At 41.3% G+C, this 27,000-nt stretch overlaps 1 protein-coding gene and 1 long non-coding RNA gene across 8 annotated transcripts in view; one reads left to right on the forward strand and one right to left on the reverse strand.

Moving 5' to 3' along the window:
- The window catches only part of Col24a1 (collagen type XXIV alpha 1 chain), a 257,186-nt gene that overhangs the window by 104,104 nt on the left and 126,082 nt on the right, over window positions 1-27,000 (forward strand). For all 7 annotated transcript variants that reach the window (XR_010064497.1, XR_010064498.1, XR_005501386.2 and 4 more), the window contains 4 exons: window positions 4,003-4,056; window positions 5,449-5,493; window positions 9,851-9,904; window positions 13,812-13,856. Coding sequence is in view for 3 of the 7 variants with exons in the window: in XM_039103871.2 (XP_038959799.1) it covers window positions 4,003-4,056; window positions 5,449-5,493; window positions 9,851-9,904; window positions 13,812-13,856 (198 nt within the window). In the remaining 4 variants the exon portion in view is untranslated. The remainder of the gene's footprint in view (window positions 1-4,002; window positions 4,057-5,448; window positions 5,494-9,850; window positions 9,905-13,811; window positions 13,857-27,000) is intronic.
- LOC134485997 (uncharacterized) lies at window positions 13,200-13,721 on the reverse strand. The gene is made up of 2 exons (XR_010064500.1): window positions 13,424-13,721; window positions 13,200-13,322 (listed from the first exon to the last, which is right to left on the reverse strand). It is a non-coding gene; the product is annotated as an uncharacterized LOC134485997 (long non-coding RNA).

Here is a 27,000-nt window from a genome sequence, read left to right on the forward strand (position 1 = left end):
CCGCTGGTTGCTGGAGAAAGTACGAGTACCCAGTAAATATTCTCTGCTCTCTGGTAAACAGAGGGATACCGTGTTTGCTGCTCCAGTGGCTTGTGTTGCTGCTTTGTCTATGGAATTGGGAATGCTGAAACCAGCTGTCACTATGTCTTGTATTACAGTCCCGGGAAGCCTACAGAGAAAACCTAGCATCTGTGAGGTTTTGTTGAGTAATACATGGACACAGTTCTTGCCCTGACTGACTCCAACATGTCATATGTTAATCTGTATAGGGGGAAACCACCTTAGCAAGAAAAGGATGCATGACTCTAGATCATTCCCCTAGACGACTTTCCGCCCACTAAGTCAAGATTTTATATGCATATTTATTGTATTAACAGTTCTGTTCTCTTGGCTATGTCAGCTGAGAAATATTTATTGAGTTTGTATAGTGGATAAAGTTTTTCTGTATTATCACTTGTACTATATTAAGCGGTAGCTAGAAAATGACATTAAGACATAGTCTTCTCTGTACTAGGAATTTATAATCCTCTAAAAAATGTCTTCCACGTGGGAAACGTTAAAAGCATAATTATTAGGCGGCAGAGGATAAGCGGATAGCTGAGAGTTTTAGAGGAGAGACTAGTTGGCATGGCCATATTTCTTGGAGATTTCACAGACAAATTGGGATTTGAACTGAATTGTTGAACTGTATTTTGATGCTAATTCCACTGCCCCAAGGACAGCTGCCCAGTCACCACTCAGGACTCAGTTGACTTCACCAGAACCTTCTCCCCATTGAATTTGTAAATACAGGATACAGGGAAATACAGGATAGAAGGAGGTCTGTCATTGGAGGAGAAGGAAGGATGGGTGGGAGAGAAGCTTGAGGGAAGACATGAGGGAGAGGGCGAGAAGCCATGGGAGGTGACGTTAAGATTCTGCTCTGTGCGTTTACAGGTTGTTATTAATGTTCTTAAGGGATGGAGGGTACTGGGCTCTGTGTGTTTAGGTGGGCAATTATATCTTATCAATTGGATCTAAGGTTACTGTGTTGTGTGTTCTTTCATGTGTAGATTTAAGTGTAATGGAGTGTGGGGCCAACACAGAATTGGAATGTGTGCTTCTGGCAAGATATCCAGCAGATATCTTGGGGCACTGCGGTGCCGGATCTAGTGGGGGATAAAGACAACCGTATTTTTTTATTTTTTATATTTTTGCAACAACACTGAATGGGTTAGGGTTAGTCAAGTGGAGAGTCTGTAAAATAAAAGCAGTACAGAAAGAGATCTGTCCGACTCCAAGAGGTTAAGAAGCCAATTGTGAGAGATATTAAATATAAAAATATAAGGTTGAAGCATAGAAACCACAATCCCAACAAACCTGCAGGAAAGTGATGTGTGTGTGCTCACACACATGTGTGCACGGAAGCATGTGCGTTTGTGCAAAACTCACGACATAGAGTGTCTTCCTAATGTCTTCATCGGTGTGTAGTAAGTATTGTAATATTTAATATGTGTGTGCTTGTTGTTCAGGGCAGATCTCCAGACCTTTTTCATCTTGCTCGTTTAAAATGCCCACTAAAAAGCATCCCCTGATTGTATCTCTTCCAGACAAGGCCAATTTACTATGATCCTCTACGGTTTTGTGTACTTTATATACCTTATATAAGTTGAGTCCTGCAGAATTTGCTGTTTTGTGCCTGGCTAATTGCATTAGCATAATGTCTTCAAGGTTTCTCTATCTTGAAGCCCATGACATTGGTTCCTTTCTTTTAAAGCTAAAAGCTGCATCATCTGTATATAACGTGCTTTTCTCTACTCGCTCATCAATGGACGATAGAGTAACTAGACTCTTGGCTATTGTAAATAATGTGTCATCAGATATAGACGTGCAGATCTCTGAGAGTCTGTTTACAGTTCCTTTTTAAAATATATATTTATTATGTATACAGCATACATAATAGCAGCTTTCGGCCTGCATGTATGCCTGCAAGCCAGAAGAGGGCACTCGATCTCATTACAGATGGTTGTGAGCCACCTTGTGGTGACTGGGAATTGAACTCAAGACCTCTGGAAGAACAGACAGTGCTGGTAACCTCTGAGCCATCTCTCCAGCCCCTGTTTACAATTCTTTTGAACGTAATCATTTGCCCAAATTGTAGTGGGCTGTGTGGAGTTTTGAGTTGAGCAGTAGGAGTCCCTTACACATTTTGATTTCAATGCAACGTTGGGTGCGTGGTTTGCAGACGTTTCCTCCCAGCCTGCAGGCTGCCCTCTGGGCATATGGCTCATGTCCTTCTTGGCACCCAAGCTCTCGGTGTGAGGTCATTTTACTCCCTCATTTGTACTCCCATTGTTTCTGTTTTGATGGCAATGGCACCAGCAGCATTTTGACATTTTCCCATATTTCCTTCTGTATGAACTGTGGTTTGAGATCTTATATTCAAGTCTAATCCATTTTAACCTGTTGAAGTAAGAGATTAAAGGGGGCAGGGGAACTCAGTTTCATCCTAAATGACCAGTTTGCGATATGCTTTAAGGTCAGCAAGCACGACAACTCCAGCTCCATGTTTCTTTCCAAGACTTTGTGCTGTTGGGATCCTTTGTGGTTCTCTACGAGTTTTAGGTTTTTTCCATGTTCCTACCAAAGAGAACTCTGGAGCTTTACAGTGAAGCATTGAATGTGCTGGTCTCCTTCTGAATCCTGGGCATGTTAACAATATTAGCGTTCCAACCCATCTACACGCGATGTCTCTTACTTTATCTGGGCGTCCTTACTGACTCTTCCGCAGTTTCACTGAGGTTGGAAATTGGGAGAGGGGAGTCTGTCCTTTGCTCACTGCTAAACCAATCTCTGCCTCTAGGGAAATTGAAGTTGACGAAATCTAGTCTCTGTTGCACATCAACCATTACAGTCAGGGTTAGAGACCTTTAACCTCCAACTGCAAGGTCAAGAGGGGAAGAAATGTTTCCTTGGAGGAAATTAAAGTCATTTTTTGTCATAAGTGGATCAATGTGTTAGACTAACATAAACCAGCATATTCTCACTTCCATTCCCTAATGCATCTTTCCCTTTTACAAACAGGAAAAGTCCGTTAAAAGTTGCTTTGCTGGCCTGAGTGCTGTAGTTTCTTGAGTGATAATATTCACGTCTCTCACTTGCAGAGATGCACACTGGAGCTAAGCAGCCAGTTTCCACTTCTTCCTCGAATCAAAGCATCGTCAAGAAAGAGCAAGATCTGTAGAAAGATCTCATATGTCTTGTCACTGATAAATCCCAAAACTAAAAATGCAAGTCACCAAGGGACATCTATTCTTTACCGCCATGGAGTTATTTGCTACGATTAAAACCGATTTAAAAAGAAATAAACTCTTAATTGTGACAAAAACATTGTAACAATCATGCAAAATAAACTTAGGAAGGTTGTGCATAAAACTGTTCTGAGACATTGCACATTTCCAACAGAACCACCAATAAAATGCCAAGTCAAATGGCTGTTGGATAGTGTTTGATGAACAAGAGATCAGCTGTACAGTTTATTTTGAACAAGTTTTCACCTAGTGAGCAATCACCTTTTTAAAATGTTTCTAGTGTTAACAGAAGAATTTAATAGTCTTTAAAAGTCCAGGTGATAAGTTCATTTATTATGCAAATTACCCTTCTTTTAGCAACATGTATGATGGAGATGAAGGACCCTTTATATGAATAACACATGCCACACTCTACCCGTCTCTCAAAAGACGTCTGGAATACTTTATGCACAGAATAACAACAGCTTTGCCAATTGCTTTAAATAAAAAGAATTGTCCTAAAAGACGTCTGAAAGTTGAAAAATAGCAAAAAATTATTTGAAACCTGGCATCTTCTAGATATTTGTAGTTTTGCATAGCTTCAGTCTCATCTTATTTTGATGTCTTAATTAGAAGTGGTACCCAACAGTATTCCCATCTCTCTGGTAATGCTGGCTGATAAAAATATATCAGTGTATAATTCCCATCTTTTATATTTGTGTTGCTTTCGTAGGGACATCTTGGAAGCAGAGGGCCCCCTGGGCCTCCAGGTCTCAAAGGAACTCAGGTACGGAGGAAATTCATGTCCAGTCAGCAAGTTTTTGTTAGAATTTCTCTGTTTACTTTTGTGACGCTTCAGTTTTTGCCTAATGAAAAGAATTTCCTTAGCATGAATGATTTTCTCTATAAAGGATTTCAAGTTATTTATATTGGCACTTATGGGTGGAATTTGGAATCACTTTACAGAGTTCTGAGCTCTTTGGTGATTTATTTCAGTAGTCGCCAATGAAGTGTTGAAGAATCTGAAACCAGTATATGCACTAGAACTCATGTTTACTGCCTATGACTATTTTATATTTGTGAATGAATAAATTATATTTAGTTGGCTTGTCAATCGAACAAAATGTCTGTTTATCAAATATATAAGGCCTGTGGGGCTAAGGAGGTCTATACATGCAGTCAAGAGTGGTAAAACAAAGTAATAATATCAACCATTCACTTAAAGGTGAGAAAATCAATACATATCATAAACATGTTTGTAAATGGAGCACAGTTGCTTTTTATTTCTCCTTGGAAAATAATGCCTAGAACTTGGTTTTCTTTGATTATGTTTATCTCTGTTCTCTTTCCACCATTCAGTCTTGACCCTTACAAAAAACATACCAGATTTTTACATTTTGTGACATTGTAGCTAATTTGACTAAAAATTAGTGAAGAATACAGCGTTGGACAGTAAGTCTCATTTGAGTAAGATCTAGTGTGCTCTGAAAGCTACACTCAGACAGGATAGGATGTACTTTTGTGTATCAAGAGTTGCAGACAAAACTAAAATGTACAAACTGGTGCCTTAGCCAGGTGTGGCAGCACCACCAAAATCCCACCCCTTGCAAAGCTGAGGCAGGAGGATCACAAATCTGAGGCAAGCCTGGGCTACAGAAGAGACTCAGTCTTAAAAGAAGAAGAAGAAGCAGGAGAAGGAAGGAGGAGGGAAGAAGATGAAATGAATGAATGAATGAATGAATGAATGAAGTATCGAGTGGGCCTAGAGCACATCCCGTATAAGTGATTGTTAAATATACCGTGAATATGTGTGTTGATTTTCATCTGCCAAGAACAGAGTTGCATTTCTGTGTAGGCAACAAGTTAGAAATTATCCTTAGTAATCTCAGAGATTCTTAATTACTTTAATCTCCTCCACCCTAATTTCCTGTCTAATGTATGCCATCCACCAATTTAAAAAGTAACCCAATTTCACATGTTCTTTTTGAATTAAATATGGGACAATCAGCAAAATATTAAAACATGAGAAGATTGGATTCCAAACTGTAAGGGGGTTGTGGTAGAACTTTTTTTTTTGTATCCCCTAACAAGCTTCAGATTGCAGAATAAATGCAACACATTAAGATTTCTGTTTTTAAACACTATTTGAAGCCATGATTTGTTCTGATTTATTTCTAAGGGAGAAGAAGGACCAATTGGACCCTTTGGAGAACTGGGATCTAGGGTAAGTATCACAAGAGTGATTCCCTAAATCCCAGTAAGGTTGTATCTGCTACTAACTTCAGTCTTGGGGAGAAAGCAAAAAGAACTGAGGACAAGGTTGGCCTGGGCATAATAACGAGTTCTAGGCTAGCCTCAGGTGAACAGTAAGACCGTGTCTCAATTGGAGGGTTTGGGATGAAGAAAAGGGAGAAATGCTGCAAATGTCTTATTATCTAAAGAAAAAAATTTAAAGGTTAAATTTTTTAATTATAAAATTAAATGGTATAATTTTGGTTAGAGAAGAGAAACTACTTTTTGTTTCATGTTTGTTGAAGAGAAATATAATATAGACACTCTCAAAATAAGTTAATTCAAATATTTTTCTGCATGTGTTTGTCTTTAAAACATAGTTTAATAAAACATAGTAATAAAACATAGTAATTTAATAAAACATAGTAATAGTTTGAGAATATAGTATTTCTATTAATAACAAAAGGCAAAATCTAGAACCATTATGATCTTAAAACCCCCAAAATAAAGTAAGTTGATAACTAGATATTTCTAGAGATGATTTTTCCCCAGAGCTGAGGGGTGACTCCAGGACTCTGGACATGCTAAATAAGTGCTCTGTCACCCAGCTAAATTCCCAACCCATTTATTTTATTATTAATTATCATTTCTCTTTTTCCCAGTGGTTTTATGGTCCTAGAAGTGTATGGAAATTATTAAAGGGTTCCCAGTAATACCAAGTCAGGTGATTTTAGGAAAACTTCCTGGAAATTCCAATTTATCAATTTACCAGTATAGAAATTATGGAAAACTAGTAGGTAATTTTGCCCTAATTATAATCAGATAGTACCGTCTTGTGATATACAAACTATTGTTCTCTAAGCTCTGGAAATAAATTTGAGTAATTTTGTATTCATAGCCAAAGCTTGCAACTGAAATGGTTAGGATGTGTGTGTTACATTTAAGAGTCATCGAACCCATGTGAAGGATGTCTGCCTCTTTACGTGAGCCTGTCACAAATCACACCCTCTTAAGTTTGTTTTCATATTTAGTAAGTCATTAATCAGTCATTGTGCCTATGTCTCAGAGGAACACCCACTGGTTGTTTTGAGCCAATGCTTCTTTTCACATGAAAAGGAAACATTTACTATTTTGTGAGAAAAAATCTCATTATGGAAAAAAATGTACCATCGAAAGGTTGTAAGTGTAGTGTCTCCAGCCATACTTGTTTACAGCATCAACTGAGTACAGCATCCCATAGTTTCCCATGGCACATAAATGAGCCGTATATTTGGAAATAAAAGCAGTGTTTTTGCCATGGCACATTCCAACAAATAAAAATTTAATAAAGTAGATTTTATTTAGTTTTAATTAGTTTAATTTAGTTTTAATAAAAATGGATTGCTAAAAAATGGTCAGTACAAGAAAAAAATGAAATTATTTCACTCTTAGCTAAATTTCGGATCCTGTATTCAGGTGAAAGGCTGAATCCAATTCAAGAGCAAGAGTAGGGTCAGGTCCAAATCCAGACAGACCGAAAAGGCTGGGAAGACGGATGGGCCGTCTGTCTATCTGCTGTGTTAGCTTCCTAGGACAAAGTCCATGTGTGTCCTCTGCTGGTCAGTCCCTGACACCTGCCCAGAGCTGAGGGCAGGCTGGAGAGAGGCTGTGTCATCTCGGGGTGATTTTATGGGGTCCAGGTAAGGAAGCCCCACACTTGCCTTGTTCTATCATGCCCTTACTTCCACTTACAAAGTCTTACTTCCCAGCCAGCATCTTATTTCTCTTGCTTTTTCTTCCTGATGCATAGTCTCCCAATCTGAGGGTGCTCACACCTACCTCAGTGCTTTCCCATGGTCCCTCATGACTCCAAATGCCTCGCTAACAGGCGTCCAATACCATCTTTTTGGTTATGTTCTGAATTCTATTTTATTGCCCATTTGATTCTTCTGTGTCTAAATTACAATTTTGTAATCTTCTCTCTGAAACTGTTTACTTCCCTATCATCCTCATTCTTCCGCTTTACCTTCTCCATCACTCGAAGCAGAGAAAGTCTCGCCATTGCTGACCGTTTCACTGTACCTGTCTCAGTTTTCGTCCTTCCATTTGGACTCGGCCTTTTGCCTTGTTGTGTGAATGAATAGTCAGTCTGTTGAGCTTCCTACAGTCAGAATTTTCCACTTCACTCTTCATTTTACCCACATCCTTTGGCGATTCAGAGAACTCTTCCCCTCGGACACGTAATCATTTTCCCAAGGGGACCAGTCTTGCCAGCACAAAGGCCTACTATTGTTTCTTCCACCTTAGAAATAAATCAGAACATGGGGGGGTTTGATCTCTCTTCCAAGCGCTATTCCATCCCTCTTTTTTTTTAAAGATTTATTTATTTATTATATATAAGTACACTGTAGATACACCAGAAGAAGGCATCGAATCTCTTTACAGATGGTTGTGAGCCACCATGTGGTTGCTGGGAATTGAACTCATGACCTCTGGAAGAGCAGTCGGGTGCTCTTAACCGCTGAGCCACCTCTCCAGCCCTATTCCATCCCTCTTATCTCAGTAAAACTCCCCTCTCTGCCCTTCCACTGCTGCTTCTCTGCCCACTTGGGTCCCAGCACCTCCAGACCAACAATGGCAGATCAAGCCGTTTCTTCTGCTACTGAATCCATCCGCCATTTCCCGGTCTCCTCATCTCAGAGTGGTCAACAGTTGCATCTCTGAGAACTTATGAAAACCAACTCTGTCTTCTGGAAATCATTTTATCTATACACAGGGTGAAGATCAGGAGGGCAAAAGTCCTAGGTCTCTGGTATCAACTTTCCTATTTTGTTAATCTCTTCAAATTCAATTTTAGAAAATCACACATCTTGGTGTATAAACGTCTCCTCTCTAACAATCCTTACCACTTCCTAGACAGGTCTTTCAGAATAGCATCTTTCCATCAGAACCGAAAACATTATAGTTGTCGATGCAAAAACACAACCATCCCCTCAAAAGAATGAGATTTATTTTGGAGCCAAAAATGAGTGACCATGCCTAGGAACACAGATTCCGGTTACCTTAAATACTGTGTTCCAATATAGTAGCGGTTTCGGGAAGCTTGTGTTATAACAGAACACAGAAAAATCTAAAGCTACCACACTCTGCAGTTACATCTGTGGGAACTTCAGTGAGATAGGTTACATTCCGGAAAGGCCAGGAGATGGAAACCTTACCCTCAGGTGCTATCTGACCTCATTCCTAGCCTTTCGGGGGGCAGAGATCAGCTCCCTGTACATTCTAAATTCTGTACCTAACAGTCACGGAGACATTAGGTCACACACAGAGGAGGGCAAGGCATGGCTAATTAAGGGGACTGGAAACTGAACACAGTCCAAGCCTTCCACAGCAGTCCACAGTGGAATCAGTTGATCAGCCTGGTGGAAGGCCCAGCTGCAGGTGCGTTTACGGAGTTCATGCTGCCTCTCCTCTTCTCCCACGTTCCCTGTGGGAACCATAAGCAGCTCCTGAAGCTCTGCACCATTTCTCCCAGCTGCCTCTGCTGCAGCCCTGAGTCACACCATGGGCATCCCTCACTGGACTGTTGCAGTGGATTCCCACTTACACTCTTCCCTTCTGAAATCGATCAAGGAGATGTGTTAAACATGCCTCATACCGCGCTTCTTCTCAAGGCTGACCGGAGGTTTCCTGCCTCGCTCAGAATGAAAGCCAAATGACCTACTAAACGTATCAGGTCTTCTGTGACCCACTTTCCTAGTCCCCCGTTCTCTCTCTTGACTTCATCTTCTTACACATCTTCTCCATCCGCTCCAACTCCCCAGACTTGCTCCAGTCTTCCCAAAGGGCCTTTGCCTGGACTGTGGCTCCTGCAATGTCCACAGAGTTTGCTCCTTTTTAAAATCTGTACTCCAGTGCCAGCTTCTCACTGACGTCTTCTTCCACAGAAACCATACGAAAACTGCAAGAGTTGATATCTCCCTTCCCTGCTTAATCTGTTGACCTCTATATCCACCACTGCCTACTATAACATGTGTGTGCATGTATATATGCATATGCGATCATAATACATATCTGTTCATAATACATGTATTATGCATCTAAACTTTTTATCACCTTCACTGAAGTGTATGTTCCATGAGGGCAGATGTGTGTTCCCTCTGTCCTCACAGATCAGAGCTGTGCATGCCATACTGGAGACGCTCCAGTATTTGTAGTCCGGGTGGTTAATGAATACGATATGAGCATTGAATATCTTGAAGTTGTCCATGTCGTAGAACAGACTGCATTTCCTAAATGTTAGGACACCTTGACAGCTTTAGTAGTGATGATTACTAAATAATCACCCTTTCTTTTTTTCCCTCTCTTAGGGAAAACCAGGTCGAAAAGGGTATATGGGTGAACCAGGGCCAGAAGGCTTAAAGGTAAGTGCCTGATGTTTGAAAGGTTTAAAAGTTTGAAAATACAATTTTTTGAGAAGATAAATGACTTATACAAATTAAATGAACAAATTTCAACTTTTGGGGAACCAGTAAGATGCTAAACACCATTTGAAGAGCAATTTATAAGCCACAGGGCTCCGTCTGTATTTGTATAGGCATATAATTTAATAAAGAGACATTACGATACATTTTATAAACGTTTGCAAATAAAATACAAAGTGATGAATGTTATGGAACTTAATAAATAAATATTAGAATAATATTTGTAGATTAGATAAAGAGCAATATATATATATATATATGTTAATATCTCCTCACTAAGCCTGGGTTCTTTAATAAACAACTAACGGTTGGTTCACCCATGTCTGTTCCTTACACAAGCATGGTACAGCCTCCATCACTCTATGACTCTGAAAGGATTGCTAGCCCATGGTTTCTTGCTTTACTTCCATGGTTTAGATCATCTTTACAATAGCAGACACCCAACAGCACAGAGATTCGGCGTGTGGAAGAGACCAGTTTATAGGGATTGTTAACTTTTTGCAAACTTAAAATTTAAAACTCACAGAGGTGACAAAGTTTCCCAAATTAAAGCTTACATATACTGAACACATAAATTTTTATGATGTTAAATCCTACCCCAAAAAAAGCTAGATATCAAGTTTTAGGTCAGTGGAGGAAGACTTAAAGCATTTTTAATTTATCACAGACCGATAGCTAAAACATACTAGGAGAATGCATGTGCAGCTTTCTCCAATTATATTTTAAAAACTCCAGAAAGGTGATTTAAAACCAGAAAGTTTAAGCAATTCTCTTTCCCGGGATTAATCTCTATCGTACCAAACAACACTGAGAAATTCAATGTTAAGCCCCAATATCCACAAAATGACTGGGTTATTGGTGAAAGGCAGCCCTCTGTGGCATCATGCCAGAAGAAGGGCAAGCCTTTGTTTTATCGGGGAACCCCAAGAAATCCTTCCATGACTGTCCCTCCTTAACTACCCCTGTGACCTGAGTAGCTATTCCCAGAAACACTTGGGAGTTGGTGGTGGTACAGCAAGCTTCCACTCCACCCTAGTCTTTGTCTCTGTCTCTGTGTCTGTCTGTATCTGTCTCTCTGTGTGTCTCTGTCTTTCATTCTGCTTCCCTTCCCCCTTCTCCTCTCCTCTTCCCTCACTCCCTCCCCTCCCTCACTCTCCTTTTCTGCATCCACCCACCCTTCACTGCCTGCCTTTCTCTCTTTCTTCCCCTTCCTCATCACTTCCCTTATTGAGGGTCTCCCTTTTCTAGGGGCATCATTGGCTACTGGCCCATGAGGGATGAGGGAGCAAAGGCAGTGAACGCAGGGGTTTGATGGCTGTGAGTTTGTCAGAAGGACTACCTCAGAGACAGCTTCAGTGAGACAGCTCTATTTATTGTTTCAGGGTGTAGGGTATATAAGGGCTTTGGGGTTTATGTGTGGGGAGGGCTGATTGGTCATAGCACAGCACCTAACTATAGTACAGGTGGGAAGGGCAGAGCAGGACTAAGGGGCTAAATCATGCAGCACTTGCAGGAAGCTCTGAGCAGAGTCATCCTGCAGATAAGGTCAGACACCAGTGCTTAGAGACACTCTCCACGTAAGGTCAGTGGAGAAGGGGAAGCCATGATTTGAAAGTGAGTTCTCCATTTACACTGAGCTCAGCTGTCAGGACATGGTGGACCTTAATAACAGTCTTCAAAAACCTTATTCTCTTCCCTCCCTTCCCTACCTCCCTCTCCCCCCTCCCTTCCTCTTCCCCTCCCTTTCTCTCTCTCCCCCTCCCTTCCTCTTCCCCTCCCTTTCTCTCTCTCCCCCTCCCTTCCTCTTCCCCTCCCTTTCTCTCTCTCCCCCCTCCCTTCCTCTTCCCCTCCCTTTCTCTCTCTCTCCATCCCTCCATATCTTCCTTCCTCTCTTCCTTCCTCCCTTCCTTCTTTCCATGTTTCTCCCTTCTCTCCCACTTCCTACCCTTTCTCTCTTTGATCTGTGACGAGGCTTCTCTTCCCCTTAACCTTCTGAGGCTCTGAATGTGAAACCAAGACACCAGGGCGTCTGCAAGCTACTTCAGCTCTTTGCTGTCAAACAAACTTCCTGTAGGCAACAAAAGGTCATCTCCTTTTATGGGAAAATATAATTAGATGCAGAAGGAAACAGATTAGCAAGCCAATTATTCATAGATTATTCTGCCACCCATGTCCTACAAACACTCTCCAATGAGCTCATCAATAACGAGTACAGCACCCTACAAATGCCTCACTGTTGCTATTCACCTAAAGGTATATTAATTGAACAGAAAACCTACATAGACTATTCCTTGTGATGGCTATTAGATTTCAGTGCTTAAAATCAGTGCGACTTCGTAGACATGTAACATCACACACAGATGTGAGGCATAGAGTAAAATGAAGACTGGAAAACTTCATTTTAATGGTATAATTGATACAAGGTATAACAATGTTACCATTCCCATGTGTGTTCAATATTGAGACCCTTATCGAGATACTTTGTATTCCTTGTACATGATTTTGAGACCCAATATGTATTTTACACATCTGTCAACTGTAATCCATACCAGCCTAAGACGCATGTCACCAGTGGCCACCATATTGTTTAGTATCCTAGTATCTAGGTACCTTACACTTCAAGGGAATTATTTGTTTTAATTTAAAACTTAACCATCTTTTTCCCATAAAAAGAACTGCAGATCCCTGTCACATCCACTGTGTGTGGTGTCTGGAAATCCGTCTTCAGTTAATCAGTCCTTACCTTCTCTTGTAGAAGGGAAGTGGCCCCTGCTTGCAAGGCACAGCTCCGGTGAACCCCATAGTCCATCATTTGGAGTTACAAAGGGTAGTTTGGGTCATATAGGAGGTTTTACTCCACATCTGAACTGGGCTTTGAGCATCAAACCCAAATCAGATGCGCTAAGACCCCTGCGCTAAAATACAGGTATTTTCCAAGTAACTGGGAGAAATAACTATGAAAGGATTTTCTTAGGTTAGAAATTAGCGCCAAGTAGACCAAACTATTGAATGAGTTATGGAAACCTCTGGGTTCACAGAGCATGTGGACTACAAGATTGTGCCTCCAGAGTTATAGATAAAATGTCCCGTCTCCGGCTGCTGGCCCTGCCAACTGGGGTTACAGGCTCTCACCCTGAGGACAGCTTTGGGGGTTATCTGTGTTGGAAGTACAGAATCCTTGGTGCAAGGGCTTTAATTACATTCTTAACATCTTTTATAGTGACTTTTGAAAATATTTTTGAAATCTTGAAAATATTTTTACTTTACATGCCAGAGTACAAGGGTATGGGTGAAGGTCAAAGTACAACTTCCAGGGTTTGGTTCTTTCCCTCCACTTGGCTGTTCAGGCTTGGCAGCACTGGAAAAGAACACAATAACATAAGACATTTTATTTAAAATGTAACTTAGCAAAGACTTTAATGTGTCTACATGAATTTCTCTATCACAAATGTTCAGTACCGATGGAGGCCAGAAGAGGGCGCTGGATGCCCAGAAACTAGATTTACAGATGGTTGTGAGATATTTTGTGGGCGCTGCAGTCAAACTTGTGTCTTCTGCAAGAGCAACGAACGTTGAGCCATCGCTCCAGCCCTAAGCATGTTTTTTTTTTTAAGTGGCAGAACATAATGAATGAGGGAATGCGACTTCAATGTGTAAATAATTATTTGAATAAAAGTGGGGAAACGGCCACGTTTCACAAAGATCCTGTAAGCCAGTTTGAATAACTGACGTTGCTGTTGCTTTCTCTCCCGTTGCTAGGTAACTATGTAAAACGGAAGCAGAAGAAGCCGTGATTAGTGCTGCTGACAAACACTCATTTCTGCAATTTTATATTCTTGATCAACAGGGAGAAACGGGAGACCAAGGAGATATTGGGAAAATTGGCGAAACAGTAAGCTGGTTTTCTATGCTCAAGTTTTGTTGGTGGTGGTTTTTCCCCCCCACCATCTGTGTTTCTTGGGAATGGTGTTAACCCTGATCTATTAGCTATTGTTGTGTTAGCAAGAACTGGAACAGAACGTATCCACCACTGACGTACACTCACATCTCATGGTCCTATGGACAAATGAAAGGTTATGGTGCACGGGATATGGAGATGGGCTGTGATTTGGGACATGTTTATGGTCTTAGGAGCATCTTTCTTATAACTCTTTGACATTCCATTTCAGTTCCATTAGGTTCAGTCTAAATCTGACCGTATGAGAAAGGTGTCGTAAACAAGATAAGGGGGCCAAATGCCTGTAATTGCAGCTACAATTGTAGCTCTGTGTCACGTTTGTGAGTTCGAGATCAACCTGGTTTATATAACAAAACACTGTCTCAAAGAATAAATAACCACAAAAAGCTGGTTAGATCATAACAGAGTGTATGCTGGTGATCTGACTTAAGATTTGAAGGGGAGGGCCCAAGCACAAGCCGGGAAGTGTCAGGTGTGATATTGTTTTTAATCAGATGCAGTTTGCTTAGGCTTACCTTAAGGCTGTAGCAGAAAGTACCTTGTAACTTTGTAAGATGCAATTCTTTTAATTGTGCACTCGTGAGTATATATATATATATATATATATATATATATATATATATATATATGGAAGTCGCATTCCATGATTCATTACTTTCCTGTCGTTTCAAACATATGCTTAGGGCTGGAGAGCTGGCTCAGCTGGGGCCCAAGGAGCTGGATTTCCAGCAATCGTGCAGTGCTGGACAAGGGCACTGGGAACCGAGTTTCAGCCCCCTGCAAGAGTACTAGACACGGACGAGCCACTCTCCAGCTCTGCTCATAATGATTATATCATGTCTATAAAATAATTTTGATTCGAATCTACTTTCAATAATGAGGAAGGCCATCAAAAATAATTTCAAGGAGACTGGGGCGATGTCTCCAACAGTGTGTGTTTGCTGTGCACACAGAGGGACCTGAGTTTGTCTCCAGAACCCAAGCAAAAACCAGCAAACCAGCACTCGCTATAATCTCAGTGCTTGAAGTGAAAAGAAGATGCTGGGAGTTTGCGGGCCAGCCAGGCCAGCTGGGACAGTCGGGCCAGCTGGGACAGTGGGCTCTAGGGCCACTGAGGTCACCTGCCACGAGGGACAGGAGAACAGGACACCTGAGGTCACCCTCTGACCTTCACACACTTGCACACCTGAGTGAGTGTACACACACACATATGCACACACACACATGCACACACACACACCACATACACACACATGCACACACACACACACACACACACACACACACCACGTACACAAATATACAAAAAGAAAATTTTTAACAAGGGGACCTATATAAAAAAGTGATGAACTGTCAAGGGCGGAAATGTCTACCATGTGCAAGGTTAGCTGTCACGAAGCAAGTGAGTGAGATGGTTTGTCTCCATGAGCAAATTCCCACATAGCCTAGCTCAAGACTTAAATAGAAGTCGAATTTTCTACAAAATCATTTTGTAAGCTTAACTTGTTTTACAATCCTCAATCCTGGTGTTGTAATAAGAAAAAAAATACTTTGAGAGCCTTAGTTTTACCATTGCCATATTAGTAAAAGTAGTAATTAATTGTCAAGGAATTGTTACTACTCCCAGGTAAGCCTCAGTCAGCAAAAGGTAAGCATTTTATTTGTGGGTTTGCCAAGAAAAAAACTATACTTTTAGTATAGTTCTTAGATCAGATTCTACAAAATATCTAATAGGATTGCAGTGATTTTATTTCTATGGTCAAAGAATTTGAGTGTCAGCTTGCTTAGGAAGTGTGTGTGTGTGTGTGTGTGTGTGTGTGTGTGTGTGTGTGTGTGTGTGTGTGTGTGTATGTGTGTGTGTGTGTGAGAGAGAGAGAGACAGAGACAGAGACAGACAGAGACAGAGAGACAGAGAGAGGGGGAGGGAGAGACAGAGAGAAGGAAAGAGAGAAAGAAGAGACTACAGTCAAGATCCAATGTTAAAATGCTAATTAATGACATTTTATTAGCATGTTACATATTTCCTTAATCACACCAGATTAGTTCCATACAGCATAAGAGCCAACAGCTCCACTGCTATCCAGAGGGGGTGTGAGCTACTGAAGTGCTAGATTTCTGGGACTGGAATAAAAGCACCACATTACTCGTTTGCTATGTTTCGGGCATCAGCCAATGATGCAATATTTCATTTAATTCTCAGAGCCCATGGCTCCCTAGATTTTACAGTGAGAAATTCAGAGAAGAGAAATGATTGGTTATAAGTTATGTAACTAAACCTTAATTCCAACCCAGTTTTCCAAGTATAAGACCCGAACGTCCATGTCTACGTATAGCCATGCTAGCCATGCATAGTTGCTCATCGTGACAACCCTCTTGGAAATTTGGAATAACGCAGCATCCATAGCACTTCAATTTTTCACTTCAGATGATCCTTCTGGTAGTCATTTGATTGTCTTAACTGAGTGACTTTTTCTGTCTCTACTCACACTTAGAACCAGATCTGTCACTGAGCCTGTCAAGCTCGACAGTCTCGTCTACGGCTTCCATATCATCTACAGTCATTTCTTGTATTCAGAGAATTGATTTCTATAAATCTGTTCCAAAGCATTCAGTTTCCTTTATTGTTATCATTAAAAATAACAAACTTAATTTCTATAAATGCTTCTTATAAGTCCCCAGTTTCTTTATATTTTTTTATTTAAAAAAAAAAGAAACCCTACATTTACTCACCGACAGTGATATAATTTGTAGATCAACAGTGACACGATGTAACCAAAAAGTTGCTTAGTGTTTTAAAATTCCTGGCATATCACTATTTGAGATTGAGGACAATAATTCAGTATTTTATTTTTTAATTGCTTATTTTATTTATTTATTTCAAATACTATTTCCCTTCCCCATTTCTCCTCTGCAAACCCCCTATCCCATCCCCCTCACCCCTGCCTCTATGAGGGTGCTCCCCCAGCCACCCAGCCACCCACTCCAGCCTCCCCACCCTAGCATCCCCCTACGCTGGGGCATTGAGCCTCTGCAGGACCAACGGCCTCCCAAGTATTCTCAGAGTTTTCAAATTTGTGATAGTTTAAATGCACTTCTAATAGTATTCACACTTTATCATTTAAATAGTTAAAATTTTTGCTTAAAGAATAAAATGCACTGAATTTAATATTTACAGACAGCTATGTCCTATAGAAAAAAAAACAGTGCAGACCAAACAGCGAAGTCTAGTCAGTCTTGGCATACAACTGGATTCAAATAACTAAACTTTTCATTATTTGTCAGGGACAATCTGGGATTTACGATGTCAAAGAATAATTCCAATTCTAAGACTCCGCGCCGCTCTTCTAAGAAGTTTAGTATGCCTGTTCTTCCTCTGTCTGCCTACTGACAACTTTTCCCTGGCCCCATGCTAATCTCACTACCTCCTTCTGAAGGATGAACAGACCAGACACGATTTATTGGCTTACACAGTTATACTTGTGTGTGTGTTTCTCTGTGGGAGTATGTGCACATGCATGTGAATGCTTACAGAAGCCAGAGGGCGGGAGATTCCCTGGAGCTGGAGTTGTAGGTGGATAAGACCTGCCTAACATGTGTGCAGGGAACCAAATGTGTCATCTTCAAGAGCTTCAAGTGCTTTCAACCGCTGAACATTAGGAGGCCATGACTTCATAGCCATTCTTGAGTAGAGTGATAACTTCTGTGGAATTCTTGTTATGGTTGATGATGCTCAAAGCCAGACAGGAACGTTCTCAGAAAAGTGGAGATGCCTTTGGGGAGACATCAACGGTGACCAGAATCTTTCTAAGCACCAAGGTGCTCTGTTACCTTAAATACAAGATTGAGAATATTTTCCATAAAGTATCCTTGGGTTCATTCGTTTGCAATTATTACACCTCTTCCCACTTGGCAACATTCATGGTTATCTTACAGTCTAGTCACCCTAATTTATTTCTCAAAATGTAGCTTTGCTTACTGAATTTTACTTTATCGTGTCTTAATTTACCAATGTCTGGACATTCATCCTCTGCCCTCTCCCCCATGCTGTGCTAAATGGTGATGAGTGACCAGTGAACAGAGAGAGAAACAGGAAGGTCCTAAATTAGCCTCAAAATCAAGAACTCCACCTTTCTTAACAAAATCGTCAGAATCAGGGAAGCCACGATGGGTGACCCCTGATGGCTTCAAATCCCAAAAGGGAGGGAAACCGAGGGAAAAATTAAGACAAAAATTCTGCTTATCAAGGGCCCATTCTCCATCTTAAGGTGACCATCCTGCGCTCTCATTGCTGTGGGATGTGTCCAGTCTGCGTCGCCTGTAGGCTATGGTTTAGAAGGTCAAGATCCAAGGTTCTAGTCTGCAGCTCCCAGATTTTTCTTTTCACACAGTAACCAGCAAACTGCCCCTGCTCGAAATGGGACCTTGAAGTACAGCCTTGGGAATGAACGGTGAGGAAGATCTGACCTAATATTTAGGAAAAGTTATAAGGAAGAGAAAACCAAGGTTTTAACCTATAATATCCTAAGCCAACCTGGCAACGTGCTTTTAGAATATTGTCAAATATTATTAGTTTGCAAGGGATATGGAAACTTATTTATAATGGAAACAGAAACGATTTTGGAGAAACTGGGAAGTGTTTCAGAAGCGCTCACATAAACCCCTCACTTGATAGAGTGCCTAGGGCTGTGCTTGGGTAAAATTACCATGGAATTAGCTTGATACAAACTCATTTTATTATGTTCCAGGCTTTTCCCCCTTTCACGAAAGGGGAAATTGCTAGCTTTAAAGGGACCTACTAAATCATAGCTCCTGTTTCCTTGAAGGAACAGATCCAGAGGCTGGAAGCACGATTTAACCAACGAGGTAAAGCTAATGTCCCAGTTGACCACAAATTACCCTGACCTCAGCACATCTGAGACTCACAGTCATTTTCTTATGAAATGTCAGCTACCTTCTTCTGTTTCCTGCTACACGTGCTAGGGCACAACTGTAAATACTGTCAACCTCCTGAATGGCGTGACTGATCTGTTTCTTCTTAAGTAATGGAAAATTATGCAGAATGGACACCCATGATACATGCTGTCCTCAGATGGGTCTTTATTAAATATGTTACCAAACAAAAGGCACTCACTATTGAAAACTCGTGATAGATCAGGAACTTTGATTATGTTAGATTTGTTAATATTCACAAATATCTTGGTAGATGTAATTATTCCTGTTCTATGCTTTAGAAAGCTAGTATCTCTGTCTATCGGAATAACTTGTCATGGTCCAGGAGCACAATGGTGAAGTTAGGGCTAAGAGGAGTTTTCCCTAATGTTTCCAGATTATATCCTGGGACCACTGGGCAACCAGCTGCAGACTTCCAATTGTGTCCCTAATCAACACCTGCTTTTACTACACGGGAGTACAAATTGCACACCACAATTTCGAGAAGGCAGGTTTCTCCAAAGCCACAGCCTATCACCCTTGAAATGTAGCAATAGTGTTGTAAATCTGATTTAAAAGCCATTACAATGTACATACATTGTACTATGTCTATGGAGGCACAAAACATGATAAGAGAAACCTGGTGTGGTGGAGACCACTTGTTAACACAGCAGGAGGACCTGCAGTTCAAGGCTGTCCTCAGCTAGAATGGACTAGAAAAGATCCCATCTCCAAAAATAGAGCGGAAGAGTGACTAACACAGGGCACCAAAGGGCTGGCGTGGTGAGCCTCGCTGGTCCCTAAACAGTGACTGCACCGATGTGTGAACTGCTTTGCTTACACATTGCTGTGATATTTATTCTTCCCACCTAGGAATGTTACCTCTATTTTCATCTATTTAAATATTTTTATCATTTATAAAGACGTGCATCTCACTATTTTTTCTTCAGCTTGAACCTGTACTTCTGTGTCTTAGAAGGATAGCATTTTTTTGTGTTAACTGTCTCTGTGTGCTGTGTGTGTGTGTGTGTGTGTGTGTGTGTGTGTGTGTGTGTGTGTGTGAATGCACCCATGTGTACATGTGCCAATGAAGGCTAGAGTCACCAGATCTCCCCAGAGCTGTAGTTTTGCCAGCAACCAAAAACAGGTTCTGAAGACTAAACTCGGGTCCTTTGTAAGAGCAGGATGCAGGCTTTTCAGCCTCCAGAGATATAAAGACTTTTACAGCCAGAGAAGATGGAACTTCAGTCTTCACTTACGTATCTGTCATCCATACGTACCTACTGAAAAAGCTTGAGTGCTAGACACACCATTAAGGTAGTTTCTGGTGTAGATAATGACAAAATAGATATCCATAAGATTTTATTGAAAAGTCTGTTCTGGTACATAAGACACTCTAAGAAAAAGAAGTAGAAGGTCTTTTGGCATGGCCCATGAGGACATGTGTGTTGATTCGAAGTTTCTATTTTTGGTTGAGAACATATTTCCATTCTCTCAGGTGTGGGTGTTGTGGTGCGCATAGGAGCTTTTGAGGAGACGATATTCTAAGTTGTCCGGAAAGGGTCTAATGCTGGCATGTCTGTTGGAATGCTGTTCTAATGGTCTTCCCTTCGAGCTGTGTTTTTGTGTACAAAGTTTCATCGATTGCTGGTACATTGTATCTTCTTTTATATACATATGTAGCCGTCAGCACAATGGTAAAGGTGGTGGGTTTTGGTGAAAATATGTAAGACAAAGAATGTGTTGGTCCTTTTAGTTTAAGGAATTAAGGGACTCGTGCACGGAAATAATGGAAGGGTCTGGGATAAGGGAACTCCTTGGGAACTCCTGCTGAAATGACTTCGTTGACAGAATGTGATGGCCAGATGACAACCTGGGGATGGGCTGGTGGAAGTAGCCATGCTTCTCCCTTAAAAAAGAACCCATGACCTGTGTGACTCGTGGGCTAAACTCCCCACTGTTCAGGCTTATAAATAGCATAGAGCAGGGGTCAGCCAGCATTTGTGTAGAGAGCCAGTAGCTGTTTTTAAAATCCTGAGCCATATGGGGCCTGTTGTAGTCTCTCAGCCATGATGCTGTACTGTGAACCCAACTACAGATGACAATGAATGAATGAGCTTGGCTCTGTTTCCAGTGAAACTTTATTTATAAAAACAGACAGCTGGCGGGAATGGGCGGCAGGCTGGAGTGTGTCTCTTCCCGCTCTACAATGTTTTAGTCGTTCCAGGAGGTGGCAGCTTTACTGTGTCTGCCTTATGTACACCCTGCTTCGTTAGTCTTTTGTCACTAACAAAAAGGCACTAAACACAGGTGTGGTTTCTTTGGGTCTCAGTTTCAAATCCAAACACTCATTCAAGTTAGCAGGCAGGTGGTGCTGCCACCATTCACTGGTTGGTTTTGTTTGTTTCTTCTTTTGTGCTGGTTGCAAACAAAATGAATTTATTTGCTTTTTATATGTGTCAAGTCGAAGGATGCAACCGGAATTTACCATTTTCCCTCTAACGCACACTTGAGATTATTACCAGGAAGCATTTCTAACATTGACGAAATATTTTCCTTGTGTGTTATATTTCCCACTGAGATGAGGTATTTTGCATTTGGGCTCAGCCTTGCTTATAAAATGTCTCTCTCTCTTTTTTTTTTACCTTAGCATAAGATTAAGCCATACAAGGCATGATCATAATACAAGAAAGAAATGACTGTGGCTGGGCGTAATCTTTCTCCTCTTGGCAAATGATGTCTTCACCTTTCAAGGGAGCTATCGGGGCTTCTCTGGACTGTGCTTTAAAGGCACCGTCCCACCCTTGGGCTCTGAGGTGTCACAAGATCACTCCAGTAATATTACAAAAGCCCACGGTACATTATGAGAGAACTGCAGAGAGATTTCTCAGTGCCAATGAAAAAGGAAGTCTCGTGAGGACATCTTCCTCCTTCCGTCTCTTCTCCCTTTCCTTCCTTATTTTTCTGAGACTTGAGGCAAACACATAAAGGTTACTTATTTGTCTGTGTAAATACAACGTGAGGATTTCCATCATTTCAGTATTTTAATTAAGAAACCATTAACCAGTTTGTGAGATGCCTTCCTTCTACAAATATCTATGATCATTTGCATACTCAAGGGAGAGATCAAACTGATCTGGACACTGAACCCACTCCAGAGACCTCATACAAGACTAGGATGACAATCCAAGCGTTAAAGGGACCATGAACTTAATGGTCCCATCTGCCTGATGCAGAAATTATCTGTAAAACAGTTTTGGGTGATCCTGTGGATCCAGAACACTGGATAAAATTCCTCGCTAGAAAAGATTATATATATCATTCTTGGGTGTTGAAAATGATTTTTAATGCTTTTTAAATATGTGATACTGTTCTTCCTTGTGGTTAAAGAGAATTTTAAAGCTGGATGGTGTAACAAGAGGGACCTTGTCCACATGTTTTTCAGAGTAGAAAGCTGAGATCAAACCTGGTTCAATGACTTTCTTCAGAACTTAGATGTTAAGCTAGAACCAACGTCTTGGCATTTGTAGGTGGCGTGGCCTACTGTCATCCCCCCAATTATCAGCTACAATGATTAGTTAGTAGGAGTGATGGAAACTTGAAAGAGCAGATTTCTCACACTCTAGTTTGGTCTTGGATAGAATTCACAAAATTCACATTTCCAATCAGGATTGCCTGAAAAGACATCCAGAACTAATTTTGTTCTTCATATTTGAAAAAAAGAATCCTCTGGGCTTATAAGTGCACATCCCTCTGTGTGAACGGGCCTGCTAGTTATTAGTCTCAGGGAGACCGCACAGTGAGGAAAGTTATTGCAACACAAGTGTCACTGCAGGGGAATTTCCTTTATTTCTCATCCAACTTTCTTTAAAAAAAAAAAAAGTAGCCTAAGTTGAATAAAGATAGGTGGCCGCCCTCTGTTGACGTTCACGTTATCACCTTTGATCGATTACCCAACAGAGGCTCGCCATTCGCCACATGGCCAGGCAAGCTTGGTGCAGCGTGAAGGTCCCTTTCCTCTCGTGTTCCCCAGGCATGTGACTAGAAGCATCCGCTCGGAGGACACGCCATGCACAGCCTCCTGATCGTTGCCAGAGCTGCCTGGCAAAGGCAAAGCTCCTCTCTGAGCTTTCATTTCATGACCGCACATTTGATCCTGGAGAACGAGGGTCAGGTAGTTGATGGGGAAATGTCAGAGCCTGACATTTCCACTTGGATACTTGGCAGACCATCAAGAGACACTTGGTGGGGGACCTTAGGTATCCACATGGCAAGAGGCTGGAGTAGAAACTATGGCCCAAAATACACCTGCCCGAACCTCAGGAACCTGTAAAATTATGAAATACCTGTCTATAGTCTAAATTTAATTGACCATAGAAACAATATGCATTCTTCAGTGTGATACATAATATTATGCTTCAAAGTATTTTGTTGACTAAATAAAACAGTATCTATTTTATGACATTTTAATAAAATGCTCATAAATGTAGGATTTTTCACAAAATCATTTTTCTTCGGTTGTTAAGCAATGGGTACAGGTAGTGTATCATCAGTGCCTAGAGACCTCAAAGTGTCAAATGCTCATGTGTTTGAATGCTTGGTCCTCAACTGCTTAGCATCTTCTTGAAGGCTGTGCAGCCTTTAGAAAGTAGTCTTTGCTGAAGGAAGTGGTTCACACAGGGAAAGTCTTATAGGTTATACCCAGCTGTAGTACCACCATCTCCTCCTCTTCCTCCCCCTCCTCCTCCCCCTCCTCCTCCTCCTCCTCCTCCTCCTTCTCCTCCTATTCTACCTATAGGTCCACCAAAAAGTAAAGAGTCCAAGTCACACTTTCCCAATGGACACTGCCATGCCTTCTCCTCCAAGTTGACATCCTCAACCAAGAGCCAAAGTATATCTTCTATTCCTTTCATTGTTTCCTATCATGTATTTGGTCATATCAATGAGAAACAAACCTTACCCAGGTCCCAAATTAAATTTTCCATGTACATTTTATTTATGCCATGTAGGTAAAGTACCTATGTAGTCAGGTCCTGTACCTACTCCCAAGCTGCTACCATATATACCAACTAAGCCTTTTATTCTTTAGAGATGGCCTTTTCTGTCTATAGCAAGCACTCCAAATCCCTAGGTGGCATGTGAGTACAGTCTAGTAATTAGAGAGGAACATGAAAATCCCAACTAGGGTGTGTGTGTTCTTCAAGGGGAGGTGCATGCTGGAGGACAGTGCTAACATATGATGAGAAAGGACAGGCCGCTCCTCTAAGCAGGAAGAGTTAGGGTCTAATAGCTCGAACTCTTCAGGGACCTCTGTCTAGACATTCCCCTCACAAGGGTCAGAGTCTAGTTTTTCCTGAATCAATTTTCTATTGACCTCAGCACGTTAAACTCGCCTCTGTTGGGAGTTTAAGCTTCTCTGCAGTTTGGTCAGTGTGGTGAATAAATCAAGAACTTCATACGGTTTTCTCTGCCCTCTTACTGTTGATCTCTAGGTAGTATATGACTCATCGGTGTGTTAAGTGGGCAGCCTTCTCGTTGTACTCTCGTCGAGCCTGGATGTAAGTCTGTCTGCTGAGGCCTTAACCTGGAAAGTGCTCAGGAAAGAAGCAATGAGTCCTAATGTATAGAAGAGGGTGGGTGGTTTGTATTTGTGGTCACCCCTTCTGCTTTATTCAAGGTATCCATTGACTTAGTCAAAATAAAATTATTATCTTCTGTATTCCGGAAATTAGGCCAAACACAAGAGATCAAGGTGCTTTATAGCACACTCAGACTGATAAACTTAAAGCCAATGGTGACGAATTTAGAAAATGTACTAGACAGACAGACTTTTGTGCCACTGTGTCCAAATACCTGAAAGAATCATTTAAGAGGGTGAACTCTTATGTTGGCTCAACCGTGTAAAAAGGCTGAACCCATGTATTTGCGCCAAACATCACGGCAATGGGGGGACTCTCTGGGGCTGTTCTTGATATCTGGGTAGACAGCAAGCAGAGAAGGCAGAGGGCAGGAAGAGGCCAGAGTAAAGTCCACCCCTCAAGACTTCTTCAGGGGCCTTCCCCCGACTAGATTCCACCTCCAAGTAATGCCAGCATATTATGAATCTATCAAATGGTCATCTATGCTATCGATGAGGTAAAAGCTTTCATGATCTAGAAAGGTCTTCACACATTCACACACAGATGGGCTCTTCTTAATTTTCCAGATGTTTCTTTCTTCATTCACTCAAGTTACTCATCATACACACACACACACACACACACACACACACACACACACACACACACATAAGGCTGCTTGCTCCAAACCATGCTGTCAAAGGAATAACTTCTGAGATTATAGATTTCATTTGAAAATGTGAATGAATGATCCAAAGATTGGTCATTTGGAAACTGACATATGAACAAATAATCAGAAAGGCCTCGGGTATAAGCCTTAAAATTACCCTCAAATAAAAAATCTGAAGGAAAACCATTGAAAACAAAAATAATAGACATCGTTCATCCTTTGCCAATTTGCTCTCCCCGCATAATAAATCCGAGCCTTTTCTTATCTTTTCCTCCCTCCACATGCGTACTCTCTAGGGTTGACTCTCAGTTAGGACTGTTTCCTGATGGTCTATGAAGTTCTTGGCCCGAGGCCCACATTTCCTCTGTACTAGGAGCATTCCTACCAGAATCCCTCGGTGCTATTTCTTCTTCATCATGTTTTGAAAAGGAATTCTTGTGGCTAGAGAGATGGCTCAGCAGTTAAGAGCACAGGCTATTCTCCCAGAGGACCGGGATTAGTTCTCAGCACAGACGTGGTGGCTCACAATTGCCTATGAGTCACAGTTCCAGGGACCTGAGACTCTCTTCTGGCCTCTTCAAGGATTGCACATGGTTCACAGATATACACAGGCAAAACCCCCACACACACAAAAGCAAGCAAGCAAACAAACAAATAATAAGGAACTCTTGGACTAGGGAGATGGCCTACTTGGTAAAGTGCTTGTCCCACAAGGAGAAAGACCTGTGTTTGGATCTCAAACATGCAACACAAAAGGGGACAGGTAAGGCAGTGCATGTCTTTAGCCTTATCTCTGAAAGGGAGGAATTAGGTAGTTCCCCAGAGCTTGTCCACCAGCCAGCTTAGCCAAGCAATGACCACCATATGTCTCAAAAGAAGACACAGAGAGAGAGAGAGAGAAAGGAAGACACCAAGTCTCAACCTCTGGCCTCTACACACACACACACACACACACACACACACACACACACACACACACGGACATGAGTCCCTGCATATATACATGCACACACAAAAAAAGAAAAGAGAAGGAAACAGTGATTCTGCTGTGTCACTCAGCTAGATGACATGGTCTTCCTTACCCATCCCTTGACAAACCATCGTGAGGCCATCTTCTTGAGAAAAGGTGTGAGCGTGAAGACGTGACACAGGTAAACAGTTCCTGTGAGAACACATGTCCCATTTAGTGCTTGAAAATAGAGATTTTTTTTTCATGTGTGGCTCAACTTTTGCTTCTCCGTTCACCAAAAAGTTCATATTACATTGATATACCAAGTTGACACTTGAAAGGTTAAAAAAAAAAGAAGATCAAAACCTGGCTAAATATGGTGGTTTTCTATAGTAGCAGTGGGGAGAGTGTACATCTGTCATGGTGAGATAGCTTAGATACTTTGCGTAACTTTGAAAGGAAAACAAAAACCACTGATATAAATATTACAGCTAATAAGTTCCCAAGATGCAACAGAACGAAGTTCTAGGGAATTTGCTTTCTGCACTGTGCTTTGCAGTAAAATTAAAAATCTCCGAGGTCTGCCGTCCTCTTTATCCTGTCACGCAGTTGTTCACGTGTTTAAGATGCGAACTCTTGCGAGGTCTCTGTAAGGCACAGTGACGTTCAAAGACAATTGTCAAGTACAGGAACTTTCTATAAGATGTTTTCTAGCACCTTTTCCAACCAGGAAACATTCTAATTTTGTATTACTCTTAGAATGAATCAGTAAGATGTGGTTACTTAAAAAAAAATAGAGGCAGAACATTTTTGGAGTTTTTACTGACTTTGGGAGGAAAAATAATATTTCACTTGATTCTAAAAGTCGATTTATCCCACATCAGGCTCTTTTGGCCCTCCACATTTTGGCTC

This window comes from Rattus norvegicus, chromosome 2 (assembly GCF_036323735.1).
Source record: "Rattus norvegicus strain BN/NHsdMcwi chromosome 2, GRCr8, whole genome shotgun sequence".
In the NCBI taxonomy this organism is placed as follows: Eukaryota; Metazoa; Chordata; class Mammalia; order Rodentia; family Muridae; genus Rattus; species Rattus norvegicus.